The sequence below is a fragment of the Euprymna scolopes genome, chromosome 17, assembly GCF_053919585.1.
Source record: "Euprymna scolopes isolate OS-2025 chromosome 17, ASM5391958v1, whole genome shotgun sequence".
NCBI lineage: Eukaryota > Metazoa > Mollusca > Cephalopoda > Sepiida > Sepiolidae > Euprymna > Euprymna scolopes.
The window spans coordinates 63,909,257-63,928,874 of record NC_136498.1 but is presented as its reverse complement, the minus strand read 5'-3'; the positions used below and the strand labels follow the sequence as shown (position 1 = coordinate 63,928,874).

The window sequence follows — 19,618 nt, the reverse complement described above, 5'->3', positions numbered from 1 at the left end:
TGACCTAAATCAAGCTGCTGAGGATAAACGCAAGCACAGAAAGGACAGATTATTAACCAGACACACCCAACCCCACCCCACCACCACTACCTTTATCTGCCCAAATTGCACAAGACAAATTGGGTCTAGGATTGGGCTCTATGCTCACCTGAGGACCCACAGAAGCCACAACGGAGGACAGTCTTACTCGGACACGAGTGACCGCCGATGACTATGGATTAAATAATTTCCTTCAAAATCCTGTATACATTTTAGATGCACCTGAAGTAGGTTGGAGGTTACATCAGCCTAAATATTGTGAATATAACATCCAAGATGAGAACTGTAGTCTGAATAAATCATGCATATATATATATATATATATAAAAAGGGGGTAAAAATTTATTTTTAATTTAATTTTCAATATCATTAGTAGTACTAATGCAAAACCGTCCTTTTCCCCCCAGACCCAACCTTTTTTCACTTTCAAAACGTCAGACTGCTTGCTATTAGTGTGCAGAAGAAAAGGGAACTTTGCTATCATGAGCTGGTTAGTATAGTGGTAGGAGGTTGCAGGTAAAGGAAATGCTATGAGGGGGAGCTAACAGTATCTTTCATAATAGTAATGAAGAATTAAATGAATTGAAATTAGAAACTTGAAAATAAATGTAATGTTATCGCTTAATCTTTTTTTTTTGGGGGGGGGTTATTTATTAATTAATGTAAAAAAAAAAAATAAAATAAAATAATTTTTTTTTACATTTAAAAAAATATTTTATTTTTAATTAAAATTACTTTTTAATATCTTGTTTGTACTAGTATAAAGCTGGCCTTCACTTGGACCAAGCTTGTGATCATGCCAAGGAGGGACCAGAAGCCATTGTTGCGAACCCTATTGTATCCATGAATTAATGCAAAGAAAATGTAAGATTAATATTTTATATAGGTGAAGGCATTTTATTATTACTACGAGTGTCATTCCTAAAGTAATGCCTCCTACTTTTTAACTAACAAAAAAAAAAAAAAAAATTGAAGACAGGAATGACACCATTAAAAACAAGCAAACTTTTGTACTTAAAAATTGATTTTTATGCATAGTCATCAATATTCCCAATGCACTTTTGCCAGCGATTGAGTAGTAGCTGTGCATGGGCATCCAGAACATGCTTTGTCATTCACACTCTGAAATCGACGAACCCATCTAACTATGTGGATATCAACTTCATCGGTTTCATAAATGTCCAACAGGCATTTTCTGCATGGAAAAATTCAATGATGGATCTCTCTTTCTGATGAACATTAATGACATGGGTTGCTTTGTTGTTTGTCATTCACCAAGGCAGGTTGAGCCAGCTTCCTCCCAAGGTGGAAATGTGAAGGGAATATAAATTCACAGGCGGTCCTTGGTCGCCTGTGATGTTTGGTGCAATTTTGGTCAGGAAGAGAGTATCTTCAGACAGCCTGATCTGGTAGCACCAGATGCCCTAACAAGTATTACCAGTCTGGGCTAGAGTGGACCTGGGAGCAATAGCAACTAAGGAGCAACTCCACAGCTCCCAAATGGAGCCTCATTATTTGATGTCTTAAGGTCATGACAGAAGCGAAACTTTTAGATCATGAATACGCCAGTCATGACAATACAATCCACTCTGATGATCCATTCGAACGGAATAAATTTTTTTAATTTATATATATATATATATATATATATATAAAAGGGAGGTGTTAATTTGAAACTATCCTTGTATATCACAATGAAACTCTGGTTTCCTTAAATGTTGAGTGATTTCATATCTGGCTGATATTTTGTTTGAGAATATCAGATGCCATCTTCAGTAATGGAAGTAAAAGAATGGCCATGTCCCCGAATACAGAAAGGTATGAATCCCTCTCCCCCTTCTCTAACTGCATGCAAAATTTTCTTTCTTTTACTACTGAAAATATCACAGTAAAAACAAGAAAAAAAAAAAACTTACCGATTTTATCTTCTGGACACGGTCTCTCAGAAATAACTCCGGCATTTACTGGTGGCCACCATATTCCGTCTACAACTTGGTCTTGACATTTTTTTCTGATTCTACGTGTTGTAGGTATCGGATTTGGTGTTGTGCTTCGTTTGGGAATGTTAATTGGAATCCGTGGAGTGGTACTTATGGGCTTCTTTTTGGTAATCCTGCGTGGGGTAGTCCGAGGAGCTCTAGTAGTTGTGGTCGTTGTGGAGGTGGTGGTTGAAACTGTTGTAGTCGTGGTGATTGGCGTAGTGGACGGACTTGGTCGTCTTCTTGGTGTGGACCGAGGGGTGGTGGGTTGACGGGTGGTTGAAACGGTGGTGGTAGTCATCCTTGGTGTTGTCTGAACCTTGCTTACATGTGGAGGGTAAGGAGCTGAAAAAAAAAAAAAAAAAAAAAAAATTAAAATTCTTAAAGCGTTTATATTGTTGATATCCACAGAATTGGTTTCATCCATTTTATTCCTTCCTATTTCTGTATAACCCTAACTCAGAAATCACTTCAGTTTTAGCTACTAGTTCTAAGCTAATGTGAAAGCAATTAGAAAGCAAGCTTCTATTATCTTCAATCTAAAGAAACTTAAAATCTAACTAGACAAAATACAAGTACAAACACTAAATACGCTAACTGCTAATGTAAAATCAACCACATTCAATTATAAAACAGCCAACCATTCAAACAAAATAGCTTGTTCACCAGCATCACTTAACACCAATAGGGCTGTGACAACAGCATATTCTTTTCATTGCTTTTACTCTTGAGTATATATCCGTTAATATCTAATTTTTTTATATAGATTTATGTGGTTTTGAGATTCAAAAGAATGAAAAGAATATTCTGTTATCACAGCCCTAAACATCAAAATAATTTTTAAAGACGGGTAAATAAAATTTAATAAATGCATCAGAAATACGCAAAATATTGATAAACTTACAGGAAATATTTAGAGAGATCTTAGACTGGAAGGACTTCGATCCGAAAGTGACTGTACAGCAGTATGTACCAGCATCTTTGGCAGTCACATCCGGTATAATCAGTTTGGTGCCCTCCTCACGAGCATTGCTTGAGATATTGCCTTCAATCTTTGTCCATTTTGTAGTAGCAAGCATCTCAAGAGTGACAGACGAATCTTCTGTTGAACAAAAAAGTAAAAAGCAGAAAAAAATAGAGTTTGAAGCTATAGAAAATGTAATAGGTTAAAAAATAAAAAGGGAACAAAAGTAAATAGCAAACAGACAAAAACAAATAAATAATAAAAAAAAAAAAAACTAAAGCAAAGGTAAAGTCGCCCCCACCCCTTTGCAAAACTGTAAACCATTAAAATAAGTATTTTTTTGATAAAAAAGCGACAATTGATTGAAATATTTAGCTGACAATTATTTTTCACGAAAGTTGGTATAATGATAAATAGAAACATACTCATCTTATTTAAATATTTAGCTAATAATGTAATGGGTTTTAGTTGAAAAAAATAAATAAATAAAAAAAGCCAAGCATGCAAGGTCCCCCTCCATGAGTGAAAAATTACTTTTACCATAACTAATGTTTGTGCAAAATATTTAAAAATCCAAGGCGTGGTTATCGAGAAAAGTGTAAACAAATGAACAGATGTACAATTTTGGAGCCATTTTACTCCTATAATGCCCTCAGGGGGACAACCAGAGTTATCCCAGAAAATCCGTTCTTGCAAAAATTTACTTGCACTATGACTAATATTTGTGATAAAATTTAAAAAAAAAATTCAAGGTGTGATTGAGAAAAGTGCAAACAAGCGAACGGGAGTTGATTACTAGGTCCAATCCTGCCAAGAAAGAAAAAAAAAAAGAAAAAAGACAAAAAAAAAAAAGACAAAGAACAAAAAGACATAACAATCACTAAAGAGCACAGAGGGGGAGAAAAGAGCACAGAGGGGGAGAAAAGAGCACAGAGGGGGAGAAAAGAGCACAGAGGGGGAAAAAAGAGCACAGAGGGGGAAAAAAGAGCACAGAGGGGGAAAAAAGAGCACAGAGGGGGAAAAAAGAGCACAGAGGGGGAAAAAAGAGCAAATGATAAATAAAGACGAAAATATGAAAAAAAACAAAAAAAAAACAAATTAAAACAATAATTTTTGATAACAAGCATGGCAATTTGAATATTTAGTTTGCAATTTTTATGCTAATAAAACAATTGTTTTTAAAATAAAATATAAACTATTAAATAAAAGAGACATCGTTTTATTTCTCTAAAGAATACTTAGCTGAGAATGACAAAGCAAATTGCAGACAAATAGAAAAAAAAAAAAAGATTATGAAATCTCTCTTCCAATAAAGCAGGAAGGGAACTCCTAAAAGACAAAAATAAAACTAAATGTTTTTTGATAAAAATAAGTGTAAAAAAAAATGGTGATGAAATGAAAATAACTTTTCGAGTCTCAAGAAAAAAACTAAATACAGTTAATTTAGAAACAGTTTCAAGAAAAAGGAAATTAAATTTGCAACAAGTTTATTTAATTTGTTGCCCCCCCCCCCAATTGTACAAAGTAGTCGCAAATAGAATAATCATTTGAGCTAATATTAGGCCATACATCAAATTATCATGCTATGGTGCTCTAAGATAAACATCAAGCTGCTATTTTCTCATTTGTGTACTAGCAGGGCTACTCAGCATTGCCCGGGTAGATAAAAAAGTCTCTGCACAACACCTTTATATGAAAACTATCTTTTTCCAAATTTTCCCACCACTACATATAATTATTTTTATACGTACACACACTAATATTTCACGCTTTCACAATCATCGGTGCAGGAAGTGACGATTGCTACTGGTGGGGAGATTCGAACCCAGCTACAAAGCCACCTTTGACTCCATTTACTATGGACGTTACCTCTAGGCCTCTATCAACCGCCGTAAGAATTAAGGGAAATTAACAGCTTATAAGTGTCAAATACAGGCACAATGTTGATATACATATTTTCATTTATTAAATATTTATTTTATTTTTTTTTTTTTTTATTTTTTATTTTTTTTTACATGCATAAAATTTTATACATGAACATGTTTCCGAGTTCAGACAGCTGATCGTACAGTTGTGAGTTCAATCCTCATTGATGGTTGCTTCGTGCTGATGAAGAGTGAACCCAGAAATACGTGTCCATGGATAAAGTTTTATGCACGTAAAAATATTTAAAACTAAAATTTTTAAACATTTAATAAAAATAATCTCTATATAAATAAAATGAACTCATTTTTTCCCGTCGGATTTTGACCTTAATAGGATTAAAAATCAAGATATTTCATGCAAATATAATATGCACAAACGGCAGAATAATATCTGAGGTGTGTTATAGGCTTATTACTTCTCAAATTCCTCGATAATCTTAGATTTCTATACTTTTTCTGCTGAGAAGTCACGGCCAAAATCGGTTAAGATCAATGGAAGTGGTAAAATATTTTCTCTCTAATAAATTCCTCCTCCCCCTGCCACCACTTAACACCGTTTGGGGATCGTTCACAAGGAACAGTTGAGAAGAGAACACCGGCTTGGCTTCGTAGTTCTTTCATGTCAAGTTATTTAAAATCACTAAAATAAGCTGCAGTGCTCTGTGGCGTAGTGGTTAGCGTGCTGGACAATTCACATTATATTTTCACGTTCGCGCTGACCTACCGTAGTCGTTTTTTTTTTTTTTCCTAAACAACTGGAATGGACTTTTCTTGGTGGGCGAACTGTTAACGTTGCAGATGTTTTTTTTTTTTTTTTTTTCACACTTTATTTTCCTACTTTTACTCATGACTCCGGGTTTGATCCTTCCTACTTACCTACCATAACATTTTTTAAAACTCCCCCCCACCCCGTCCTGGAAACAAACAGTCGGGCAACGCTGGGTACCCCTGCTAGTATGGATAATAAAAAGTCTCACAAAAAAGGCGGGGTTAAAACCAAAGGGGAAGTAACTCCTTCACCGCTTAGGAAAGTGAAAATTAAGCAAAAAGTAACTTCAGAAAACTGCTTATAAAATATATAATTATTTACTATAATAATTAAATACTTACAGACACTAGTGGTTTATCTTTTCGGGAATCTTCAGTGTAGCGTGTCATGATTAACACCAGTCGATAGATTCGAACCCGGCGACAAGCCATCTCTGGCTTGATTAGCAAGGAGTGTATCCATTTGACTACCATTAACATTAAAATTTAAACTTTAAAAAAAAAATGTTTTTTACGTGTGTGTGTGTGTGTATATATATATATATATATATAAATAAATGTGTGTGTGTGTGTATATATATATATATATAAATAAATGTGTGTGTGTGTGTGTATATATATATATATATAAATAAATGTGTGTGTGTGTATATATATATATATATATATAAATAAATAATTAAAAGGTGTGTGTGCGTTATAGTAATCTATATGTGAATAAAATATTCAAACAATTTTCAGTAAGTGTTTACTTTTTTCAAAGAATCTAAAAGGCATTACTGAATTTTTCGTTCAATTCTGAGGTCATTAAAGGCAAGTATTCGGTTAGGTCCATGAAATCTATTACAATGTAAATTCATTTTTTTTAGGTTACATAAAAGAAAAAGTAACATTAAGCAAAGAATATCTCAGTAAAGAGTATATTTCAAGAAAACGTTTTAACATCAATTTTTATTTGTATTTATAAGATTTAAAATAAATATATTGAAACCATTTGTCCATGCCCCCCCCCCTTTTTATTATTATTTGACCTCATATTTTGACTGCTATTTTTAATTTTGCATTTAAGGCTAAAAAATTGTAATTGAAAACTATTTCCGACCAATAATATATCTACACATGGGGAATGATAAATATTATGAGATGATTGCAAATAAATTGAATGAACAAAATCTAATGACTTAGGACTTTTATGGCAAGTACTTATTGACATTAGATTTGAAAATAAAGTAGCCACCCAGCATTCCTCATGGGTGGCTACAACTTGATTGCTTTCAAATCTAATGTCAATAAGTACTTGCTATAAAAGTCCTAAGTCAATTTATTTGCAATCCTCTCATAATAGTCTTTATCATTCTAATTAATTCTTCTCCTTGAGTGGCCTTTAGTCTTGACAAGTGCCGCGTCATTAATAAAAAAAATGAGGTTGAATTTGCCTATGCAGTTCATTTTATAGTCACTGATAAAAGCACCAACTGGCATTTACAAAGGGCAGATAACTCAGATTTGAAAACGCCCTTTGGTGATGAGTAGTTAAGTGTTGAGAAAGGGAGGTAATGCTACATATGTAATGTTTTGAATGCTATCATCATCTGGTTTTGGTATTTAAAGAGGTGAGCAACACCAAGTAACGTCTTATGCCTGCTCTTTATGCGGTCCAAGTCTAATGAGTTTATATCATTCATGTTGTAAGCAGTCATGTCAATTTGTACACATTTAAGCTATGTCTTCCATGCACAATTGTGCCTGGAGTATCCATACATATTATTGAGTTGATGCAAGAGGTAGTAACAATATTAAAATTCTTTGGTTTGAACTTTGTGGCTGATTCATTAGATGTGTGTAGCTAAACTGAATAGTTACAAAACGACGAAATGTGTTATACCTGGGAAATGCAAGGTGGCCTTGAAAACAAAAATTTGAATAAAAAAAAAAAAAAAGAAAAAAAAAAAAAATAGTATTTACCCATATCATCCTTGGAACAAATGAGCTCTACGACATCACCCACTTTAGCAACTTGGGATTTGGGTACCGTTTGTGTACGATCTACAAGAAAAATGACAAGAAAAATGAAGGCTGACCACAAAATTTGAATGATTATTTATTCACTTTTTTTCTTTTTTTTTAAATTCTATAAATGCTAATTACAAAGATTAGCTTGAATGAAATAAAATATTGATTAAAAAATAAGTGGCAATTTTTAAGCTGTATATTTCAATAAACATTTTTCATTTTAAAATTCAATGTTATGCAAATTAAAAAAAAAAAAAAAGAAAGTTATTTCCATGCTAATTATCAAATGATTACATCCCTTTTACACTTAAAGTGTCCTAAGCATTGAGCACTCTCGTATTATATTATATGAGCATTGAGCACACTTGTATTAATCTCGTTACACTTCACTGCTTACCTTATCTCTGAACAATAACAACCTCAAAATTATATATATGATGAGAATAATGGAAATGGTGTTCCGACAAGATAGAGAAATAAAAAGGAACAAACGGAGTTATGTGTTCAACGTTTCATCTTATATTTCAAGACTTCCTCTGAATGAATTCATCCAGAGAAAGTCTCTAAATAAAAACAAAACGTTGATGAACACATAACTGTTCCTTTTTATTTCTCTCTCATATATATATATATATAATATACACACATTTGATTATGTGGGTGCATCTGCGCGGGTATATCTGTATACCTGCGCATTTATGTGTGTGTATATAGATAAGGAAACAATAAAAGTTAAAATAACTACTATTTGATAAGCTTAAATATTCTAATTTATTAAAATATAAATTAAATATATAAATATCTAATCTGATGCAAATGGAAAAAAGTGAACGTTAATTTCAAAACAATAGAAATAAAAAAAATAGATAAATAAAAAATTGAACGAAAGACATTTTATTGATAGACAAGATGACCCAATTTAGTTAAACTTGGAACACTTAAATGACTTGAATTATAACATCATTATTGTTGTCGGCTGAAACCATGACAACTGTTTTCACTCCCCCCCCCAGTGTATTCATACCCCCCCCTCTATATCACTATATTACCCCTTCCTCCTTATCACTTTCTCTAACTTTTCCTAAAGCTATCCTTTTAACCCTTCCCCCTTCTTTAATGGAAACTTGATTTTTGTAATTAATTTAAACCCATAAGAACTTTAATTTTGCTTCATGCCAGTCATGGCATTTTTTCTCTCCTCAAAATTTGAAAAGGTCTGGAACCTTTTTAATTTTTGTATTTTAATTTTTCTTGTCTGAAGAAATCAAATATGATTGAAACGGCCTGCACATCGTAACAAGATATGACTGTATTCACATAAAGAATAATAAAAAAATATATATATAATTTGCTCTTTGATTGAGCACTATCAACGACTCTTGTTGAAATTCAATTATTTTTAATCTTTGGATATCTTTCTACCTGGAATAAATACATATATATTTTTTCACATACACACACACACAAGCCCAGCATAGAATAAACTGATAGAGAAACCAGACACATCTTTCTTCACTGGTTACCTTATCTCTCAACAATGACAACCTCAAAATTTTATATATTCGCATGTATACACACACACACACATCATAGAATAGACATAGTGAAACCAGACACATCTTTCTAAAAAAAAAAAAAAAAAAAAAATGTTTACATTTCATTTGTTATTACCATATTTTCAATTAGTTGTGATTCATTTTTTGTTTGAAAAATTTATAACGAGAAAATGTTTTGATAAATTTTATTGTCTACACTTTACTTCCTGTTTGCTGAAAACCCATCACCGCATCTTTATTAGAGCTAATGGCCTCGTTTCATCAGCTTAACATTTCTTGAGGCATTTCAAACATTTATTCATCAAGTCTACTTACAAGTCGTATGTTATGATCTAATTGGTTGTTAAAACATTCATAGCTGCAAGCTTATCAAAGCAAAATTATTAGTAAAATTTAGTCAGCATGACCGAAAGATTTTGTTACCGACTTAAGCAGCAATTGATAAGGTATTAATTTCTTTTTTGGTTGGTTGGTTTTTCTTTTACGGCATATCAACCCTTTTCAGGTTATTTAATGCCGAATCCAGTGATTTTGAAGAAAATGTTTTTAATAAAATGTTTTTGTTTTCAAGTTAGTTGCTATAGTTGGGACCCTAACAGGTACTACTACCACTCTAGGTCAGAATGGACCTGGGAGCAATAGCAATTAAGGGGTTGCTCGACACTCCCCAAAGCCCGCAAGCTGGGGCCTCACCATCGGATATAGTTTAAGGTCATATCAAGGACCAATTTCTTTTTTAAATATCACAGCTAAATATCTTTTGTCTAGTAAATGACCATAATGCATTATAAAATAAATAAAATATAAAATAAAAGTTACTTCTATATAGAAATGGTTAACTCTTCCCCATATTCTTTTCTCTATTGAAATAAGGTTGTTTTGCTTTATGGCATATCAACCCTTTTCAGGTTATTTAATGCCGAATCCAGTAATTCTGGAAACAATATTCATCTTGCATCCAGTTATTTTGTGGAAGGTTTTTATTCTTCAAGCTCTTTGTATCTTCAATCACTAGTTTGTAATGTTTGAGTTAGTTCGGTTGTTTTATAGTGGATTTTATTGTCTTTATTCCCCGTACTGCAGAACATGAATGAGTTTTGCAATAGGAGAGGAAAAAGGGTCACAGTATTAATGTTTGGTACATTTTAAGTTAAAAAGTTGGGGAGATAGAAAGAGAAAGGGGAAATAGAAAGAAGGAAGGGGGGGAGGTGGGTTGTTTTTGTTTTTGGTTTTGCAGAACATAAGTTTTGCAAAAGGAAGTAGGAAAACAAAAAGCATTAATGTTAGGTGCATTTCGTCTCGGGAAGCCAAGATCTTCAGACAGCCTGATCTGGTAGCACCAGTGCTATTGAAATAAGATGTTAAAAAACATTCGATTGGAGTTTAGACAACGTATGTATTTTATTATTTCATTTCAAAATACTAACTGTATCTATAAAACTTACACATGATTAAGATATGATGTATTGCGTTTCGCAATTTTTTTTTTTATTTAGACTACTGTTCTCATCTTGGATGCCATCTTAACCTTTTAGCCTACCTTCTTCAACAGAGTCATGTTGAACTCCGGAATCTGCATGGGATTTTTAACAGAACACTTTATTTAATTCAGTGGGAAGGCTTCTTCTTGTTCCATCAGCCTCGAACAGGTAGATGTTTTAATTATTGTATTCCTAGTATCACCTGTACTTAAACTCCTGAAGACCGTCACTTAGAACTAATCATTTAGCACTTTTATCCATGGAGTCACAGTCAACAAGACGCACTGGAAGAAGTTTAGAGGTTACACGAGCAGAAATAGTTTCTGAACGACATTCAAGATGAGAAGAGTCACCCAAATAATTCAGATAATTGGCTTGGTCGAAGTTTGGTTTGTCAACTTAAATGCTATTTAGGTTTAACTTTTAAAATATGTCTGACAATTTCATATACAAGATAAAATAAGGTTAGAAATTTGTTTATTATTATCTGTTCAATAGGATTGTGCAAAGTAGGAGCAAAGGTGGACTTTTCGGACAACATTTGCTATGAAACTAAGAAATACATAAAGAAAAAGCAATCAAGAATTCCATTCCAACATCTAAGAATACAGTTACCAAATTCTGTCGACATATACTTGGAATTAATTATCAAAATATACAATTCATGCGATTAGAAAAAATATTGCACATTGTGAGATACAGGTACTTATTCAGTTTGCGACTCAATCTCAGGCAACTTCATAGCTTCATCTTCCAACAAAGTTAAGTAAGCAACTAAAAAATGCCCAAGCGAAGATTGCCCGATCATTAATTCAAAATGCAGCATTCCCCCACATCTGCATGTTAAGAATGGCTTTCTAAATAGAAGTTTATTTAGAAAGTCATTAAGATGGGGAATTTCTCATTGACATATGTCGAAAATTTTTAGTTTTAAGGGGTTATTTTCGGGGGGGGGGGGGTTATTGAATTCCATGCTTCTACCGAAACTCGTCTTCTGACAGCTGATTGGATAATTTCTTCAGCACTGGATAAACTTAATTAGCAAAATACATCTTTCAGATCATTCAATGAACTGGTTGCATTACAGCTTTTAAATCAGACCGGCTCTACCAGTAACCCAAGCATTTTTCAGAGGAAACTTTTGAAACGCAGAATTGTGCTACACACTACATAAACATTGCAAGCTAAATGATCTTAATGTGACCTGGATGCCCAGCATGAGTTAATGGGAATCGTTCAAGTAATGCCACTTCCCGTATTTAAAATCTGCCAGAATAGCTAGCTTGAATGGAACTTCAGAGTGCACCAACACAATCAGCTACTGTATGGTGTTTATTTCTCCACAATGAAAACTCCCAAGATGTGCATAAGCCATAAATTTGATGTCAAAAACACAACCCAAATAGATTTGTTTTATTTTATATATAAATATAAAAGCGAAAATGTATGTATGTATGTGTGTTCGCTTTTTCTGTGTGTCTACAAAAGGCTTCTTTCAGGGAAGTGGTCGGTCGCTTCACAACATTTTAAAACTTTTTATATCACATATAAATCATAATATCTCAGAGTTAACAACGAAGCTCGCCTGTCTATTTAATTTGCTCGATTTCGGGAAGATAAATATTCAACATTTGTCGTTCGCCGCATGTGGGTTAGTCTTTTTCCTATAACATCTTGAGGGGGAAAAAAAGCGTTCAGCACTAAATGAAATCCCGCAGTCAAACTTGACCTCATTAACTCATTAAAACGAGCACCTGCTAAATCCAAGTAATTAAATAAATTCAAACGTGTTTCCGTAAGCATGTCGCGGTGGGGCAATGGTTAACGTCGCATGTTTTTTTTTTCACAACACTGCCTCCATGGTTCGGGTTCGATCCTCATACTTACTTTTTTTTTTTTAACCCCCCCCCCCACACACACACCTCCAAACACCCGGGCAACGCCGGGTACCCCTCGCTAGTATATATATATAAAATAAATCACTCCAGACGAGGCATGGAGCCACTCAATGTAAAGAGCTATATATATATATATATATATATATATACACGAATTCAAGGTCAAAAACTTGCTAATGAGAAGTGTTAGATGGAATAGATTCTAACCTAGAAAACAGCAATTCTTCTCTCTTTGTCAGAAACATTGCCCCTGGAATGTGAGGACTAAAGGAGAAAATAAGAGAAGCCAGAAAGATTGAATGTCACAATAAGTACTTCTGATAACAAACTTCAACTAATTCTTACCCAACCATAAGATGTCACTTCACTTATCCTTAATTGTGGATGCATATTAGCATTTTTATAGGTCAGACAGTTTGTCACACGCGCTTGAAAAGCATTTTTAGATAAATCCATGCATCTCTTTTAGTCTGTCACATTTAAACTTGATGGTTGTTTGGCCGTTTTACAGCGTATCAACCCTATTATCTTATTTTAAATCAGACCATCTACCGATTCTTCGGAGATTTAAAAAAAAAAAAAATCCAGACTCTTTGCAAGAGCTCCTCAATCAGATTTTGGACGCTGCAATCCTGCATAAGAATATTCATTAAAAAAATTTTTTTTTTTTTTTTTTTTTTTACTGATGGGTGCAGCAGATGTTCTGATAATTTCCAGTGAGTGTAAGTCTGGAAAGCAGAACTCATCCCACCCAGCACTTTTTCAGAAATAAATCTGGATAAAATGGTAATAGCTGTGATAACGTTGACATCACAGGCTTTGTTAGAAACTTGTTTCTCTGGCAAGAGTTGACCAAGTCTGTCGCATTTTGCTTTTTATAGCTAGAGGGTGGAAGAGGAAGATTTATGCCTTTTCTAAAACGATTTGAATAGAAATCGAACCTAGAATGCCAATTTCAGTTTGTAGAGAGAATTTTTACACACCTTTTTATATATATATATATATATATATATATACGTACATGCATACAAACCAGGTCAAAAGGTATTCAAGAGTGATAACTAATGAATTTAACAAGGTTATTATGAGTGCTCAATGAAAGAAGAGCAAGACATTTTTATTAATACAAACAAATTTACATGGTCATGACACTGGACATGCTAATCTTTTGGACAAATGGTCGGTAAAAATCAGAAGTCCTTGTCAGGTCTCAAATCTGAGGACCGGTTTCTTCTGTGGAAAACAATTATTAAGTCGTCTGACAAGGACTTGTGCTTTTAAACGACCATTGGTCCAAAATATAAGCATATCCAGTATCGCGACCGCGTTAATTTGTTTGTATTAATTATCTCTTTCTCTATCTTTCATATAAACACACACATGTGTGTGTATAACTGCCAGTGGCCTGGAGGAAGGACACTAGTCTGCTAAGTCAAGAGTGGCTTTGTAGACTAGGTTTGAATCTCCCGATCAGCAGTAATTATAAATTCCTACACTGATGACTTCATAAGCATGAAACATGCATCTGTAGTTATAGAAACTGTTAATATTTATTTTAAAATATTAGAAAAGTAATTAAATAGTACACCTGAGTTTTCCTATGTAAACTAATTCCTGACCTAGAACAACTTCACACATGTTTCAGTGCATCACATACTCGTTTCAGACATACTGAAGACAATAGAAAAACAAAGCACCTGGCTAATTGCCTCACACCTATTCGCAGAGGAACGTTCTTACCAAAAGAGTCAAAACTAATGGCAGTTATATATTAACCCTTAGACTATGCTGGCTGTTAATTTTTAAACACCTATCTATTACACCATCTATTACAAACAACTGTAACAATGTCTTCAAGGACTATGGAATTCTTTACCCTAACTGCGTTAATCAATGAATGAAATCTATGCTTGAAACCCATGTTTGAATGTTTGTATTGTTTTTTGATAAAAAATTATCTTTCAAAGACCCTAGATTTGATTTTATGTGACGTGAAAAAATTCACACCCATCGTCGTCAATGTGTGTAAAAATACCATCGTAGCTCAAGGGTTAAAAATACATTTGATCCCATCTAGTAGGCAATTCAAAATCAATTTAACCCGTTTACACTGCCCTTTTCTTATCTCCTTTTCTCCCTCTGCCTTTCCATTCACTTCCTTTATTACTTTGCAACGATATCTCTGATGTTCCTATTTACTTGCCTCCCCACTAGGGCAGAGTTAGACACAAGGTCGGTTTTTAATGTGGGGAAAATCCAGGTCAAAAAAAAGGGGCACTCTGGGGTAGTAACAAAAATAAAAATTGTCTTAGTCGTGAAGGATTTTTCCTAAATTGACCAAAAAGATGAAGTGCAGCATCAGAACAGATACTACACTGTGATCTTGGTCCGAAGGCCAATGTTAATACAGTGTTTCCTTTCCTCGTGGCTTTCGCGAATCTTGAAACTTCATACGAAATGAAGGAAAATGAATGGATTTTTTCTGCACATAAAATCATGTTCTAGTCACCTTTCCCTCTTTTTTTTTTCTCTACAAAATGTAAGACGAAGAAGGAACACAGATTTTTACAATTACTTTATCAATCGATTTTAGAAGTCTGTATATTGAGTGCTAAATGAAAGAGCCTCGTTCTGACGAGGGAGGCCTAATTAAAAATTTTGGTACAATGGTTTTCATATTGGAGCTGGTTTCGATTCTAACAGCAGCCGTAATTTCTTAAGCAATCAATTCAAAAACATAATTCTAAAAAAAAAAAAAATAAATAAAAAAAAAAAAAAAAAAAAAAAAAAAAAATCAATGCGTACTTAGTGACCAACTGAATCAAATTAGCAGAAGAATGGAACTTACTTATTCTTCAAATGATTGATTTTCTCAGGTGGTAGAAACTAGGAATAATTTGTTGAAAATCGATCATTAACAAATGTTTATTGCAAAGAGAGGTTTCCATTCACCAAAAACTTATTCTTCGACAGCATCTGCATTAAGTAACAAAACTAGGTCCGTATTTACTTGCCTCTTTTCAAATTTTGGTTTATCTTAAGTAGGACAGCCCCTGGAGTTAATGTGGTATTGTGGTGACATTTTTAATTAAGAGCAGGATAGACAATTTTAAGTATTTGAGACCAAGGACACCCATTATCTCCACGCCTTTGAATGACCTTGTGCCTGATTTGTTCATAATGTATTTTTATATTTTGTGCAAATAAATATTTCAAAATGAGACACAAAATAGTTTTATAGTTTTATGAGAGGGGAGGGGGAGATCCAGTACTTCAAAGAGGCAGCTTTAGATGGGATAAAATTGACCTATCATTTTTTTTTTTTTTTTTTGTTTCAGAACAGTTTCCGGTGGTTCGTTGTTCTACACAAGTCCTGGAGGTGACTGGTTCGCAGTAGACAGTTCTCGAGTTGGAATCCACAGAGCAAAAGATTCTTCCCGTGTTGACACAAAGAAAACATATGCGAAATTGCTACAGAAAAGGTTTAATATTTATGGAGCAATTCTGGTTTCTGATTGGTTGGTAGCAGAACGTGAATTAATTCGATTCGTCAGTTTCTAGCAGCATCGTTTATAAATAGAATCTCCCGACTGTGCGGGATCATACCCCATTATAGTGCAAAAATATTGTAACAATGGATAGATTCCAAACCAAAAAACAGCAATTCAACCATCTTTGTCAGAAATATCACCCATAGAACGTGAGGATTAAAGGACAAAATTAAGATGAGTATTACAAGGCTGCTGAAAGTAAAGCCAAGATCCATTTTCTACTTTCCCATAGCTTATCTTTGTAATAGAATTAATATTGCTAAATACGGAGATTGCAACTTAATATCCAATTTGATTTGTATTTCCATTAAGATTGACGGCTCATACATGTTTTGCTGCAATTTTATTCAAAGCCCAGCTTCTCCAGGTCTGCATATCAACTGAAGAAGCTGGATTCCGAACAAGATTGCAGCTGAATCATATCTACGCATATGTAGCCAATGATAGTTCTATGAATAAAGAAATTTATACTATAATTCAGCTCTACCTATTATTGAGCACTATTTTAGAAACATTGGAGTTTGGGTTAACATCTACAAAACAATATAAGCACTTAAATTTTCTTAGTTCTAGCTGGGGATGAGGCATCCTACTGCATTCCGGACATTCACCCACTATCTCATACATTCCATCTGAGAGATTGTTAAGATTCTAACTGCCCCTTAAAGTGAAATTGTTTCTATCTCTCTTACACTTGATTCACTGGGTATATTTGCCAGGTAGTTTTTTTGGGTTATTTTTCATGAGTCCAATGGCTCGTATTATTACAGGAGTGATAGAGATTTTCCTAAGATCCCACTTTCTTTTTAGGTTGTACACAAGACTTTGATATTTCGTTATCTTTCCCCTCTCAGTGTCCCCAATGATGTTAAACAGCGCTAACTTCTTAGTTGCTTCTTTCTGCTTCTGGTCCCACATCACTATGTTAGGTTTAACAGTGTCGTATTTTTTTTTTTTTTTTGGTACATAGATGTAGGAATTGTGTGTGTATGTGTGATTTTCATGATTTCCTTATCTGAACTTAAGTTATTACGAAACCCGTCATCTGCAAGGACATGGAAACCACTCTTTTAGTACCAAAGTATCTGCGCTATCAGCGATCAGTTGAATTATTGATTCTCAAGCAGTTTTCTTCACTTTGTTCATCGTCTTTTAGCTTCCTTTAGCTTACTCATTAGCTAAACATCATTAAAAAAAAATTTTTTTAACTATCTATTCTGAATAAATCTAGATTCCTTTTTTCATTTGTCATCCATCATACCGAAAGACTTTCAAATTCATAATAAATGAATGTTAAAAATTAAAGCTTTTTTTTAATAAAGTTATATTATTCTTAATTGTTTTCCGTTTTACATTATACTAGCGCGAGGCTAAAGTGTCACATATTTCGGTTAAAAATTCTATCTTCTCATTTTCAGCTTCACTCCCTCCCTTCTTTCTTCTCTGCCCAGCCCATTCCTCTCACTTGCAACTTATTTTTATAAATTTCTTCAGGAATGAGTCAGTATAAGAGAAGTCCCTGATTAAATGAAGCAGAGTTACTTCCCTTTAGTATGTCAAATGGCTGGAAAACCAATACCCCTCAACCTTGAAAAGTCTGCGTCCCGTCAAGGTATAAAAAAAAGAAAAAAAATTTTTTCTTTAATTTTAGATATTATTCATCCTATCAAGAAAACACCAATTTTGTGATTGGTTGTTTTGTATTTTTTAAATTTTAGTTGGACATAGAAACATACAGACCCTTTATATTATAGTTTTGAACTTTTGTTTTACTGGTCAATCATAAACAATTAATTTAGTGGTATAACATCTGCCAGTGAATTAGAAACATTAATATATAAGCATGATATTAGATTAGAAAAATAGAAAGCAACGACGACAGAGTGCCAATGTAATTTTCATATTTGCATAACATTGAATCTGAAAGGACAAAAATCAAATACGATTAAATACAAACTGAAAGAAATGCAGCCAACATACAATGTATGAAGAAATTTATGAAGAAATTCATGTTACACAAGAAGACATTCAAAAATCCAAACTTTATATATAGGATCAGAAGGAGAAAGGAACAAACAGCAAACAAGATGAAAACATGCAGTTTTTTTTTTTTTTTACAAGTAGCATATGCACAGGTTTTAAAGTTTAAAAATGCAAATTGTGGGGGGGGGGGAGATTTAGTTCTTAATGCACACAAATTCTCAAAAGAAATATTAGATTAAAAATAAAATCAAAACAAATGTTATGAAAAATAAGTTATATTCATGCGGTTTCATTATCACAAAATTTGAATAAATCTTTTGTAAATGTGCCGCGATCTATTCCAAGCTCATTATTGTCACACTTAAATGAATAAAACAGTTCTTTCTTTCAGATAACAACAACAACAACAATTATATCTAAGGAAACTGGAGAATTCTTTGTTTGAAATTTCCCAGAATAGGAAATTAGGTTTTGTTTTCTATCTGTTAATGTGTAAATATTATATTGCACAAATTGGAATGATCTGCATCTAAAAAAAACAAAAAAAAATAAACAAACAAATACTTAATATATGTATAAATGTCATCTAAGCTTCAATCTCTGTCCCATCAACAAAATGTAGCATCCCTCTGCCTGTTTTACAAGTATTTTAATGGTGCCCTCGTACCCCCCCCCCCGATGTAAATACCCTTGACAAACCCAACAAGCAGCAAAGTCTAGCCCCTACACAGTAGAGATCCTTAGATGTAAGAAAGCCTTCTATTCTAGTAGTTTCTTCCCCAGAACTGTTCAACTTGGGAATTCCTTTCAGAGTTCCTGCTTCTCCAACTGTACTGACATGCAGAAGTTCAAGTGTAATGTGAACAGACATCTTGCTGCTCAACTTCCTACATAGTATCCCTGCAACTTATGTCCCTGATAGTAACCCCCTACTTCAAAGTGGCAGTGCGCCTTGTTTGAGGTGAAAATATAATTTTAAACAATTTTTAATGCTCAATATGAAGTACATCTAAGAAAAAAAAAAAAAAACATTTCGGCAGGATCATATAATACATAATAGTATTGCGAAAAAATTATTTTAATCCTAGTCAACTTACAATATTATCAAGGTAAACAGGTGTCCACAACTTGAGAATATCATTAAATTACTTATCACTATTCTTGATTTTTCTTTTTTAGGGGATTCAATAAAAAATTCTACCAGCAGTCATTTGGGTTGTACTAAAGGTTTCAAACAAATAGTGGCTAAGTACATTAGTGTATGGCCAGTAACATGGTATAAAAGTACAAATGAAAATTGGTTAGTAAGAAGCAAAGGCTTTGATTTGTCAACTTAAATGCTATTTGGGTCTGACTTTACTACATTAATTGGAAGAAACCAATCAAAAAAAAAAATACATCAACTTGATATATAATCATAATTATGACAATGTTGGTAAACCAATTATTGAATAAATAATA

The 19,618-nt window shown here is 33.4% G+C and overlaps 1 protein-coding gene across 10 annotated transcripts in view; it reads right to left on the bottom strand.

Annotated features, from left to right (window-relative positions):
- Positions 1–19,618, bottom strand: part of LOC145296756 (adhesion G protein-coupled receptor L4-like) — a 700,831-nt gene that overhangs the window by 104,282 nt on the left and 576,931 nt on the right. For all 10 annotated transcript variants that reach the window (XM_080142799.1, XM_080142801.1, XM_080142796.1 and 7 more), the window contains 3 exons: positions 7,641–7,721; positions 2,923–3,120; positions 1,956–2,363 (listed from right to left, as the gene is read on the bottom strand). In XM_080142799.1, the coding sequence (XP_079998925.1) occupies positions 1,956–2,363; positions 2,923–3,120; positions 7,641–7,721 (687 nt within the window). The remainder of the gene's footprint in view (positions 1–1,955; positions 2,364–2,922; positions 3,121–7,640; positions 7,722–19,618) is intronic.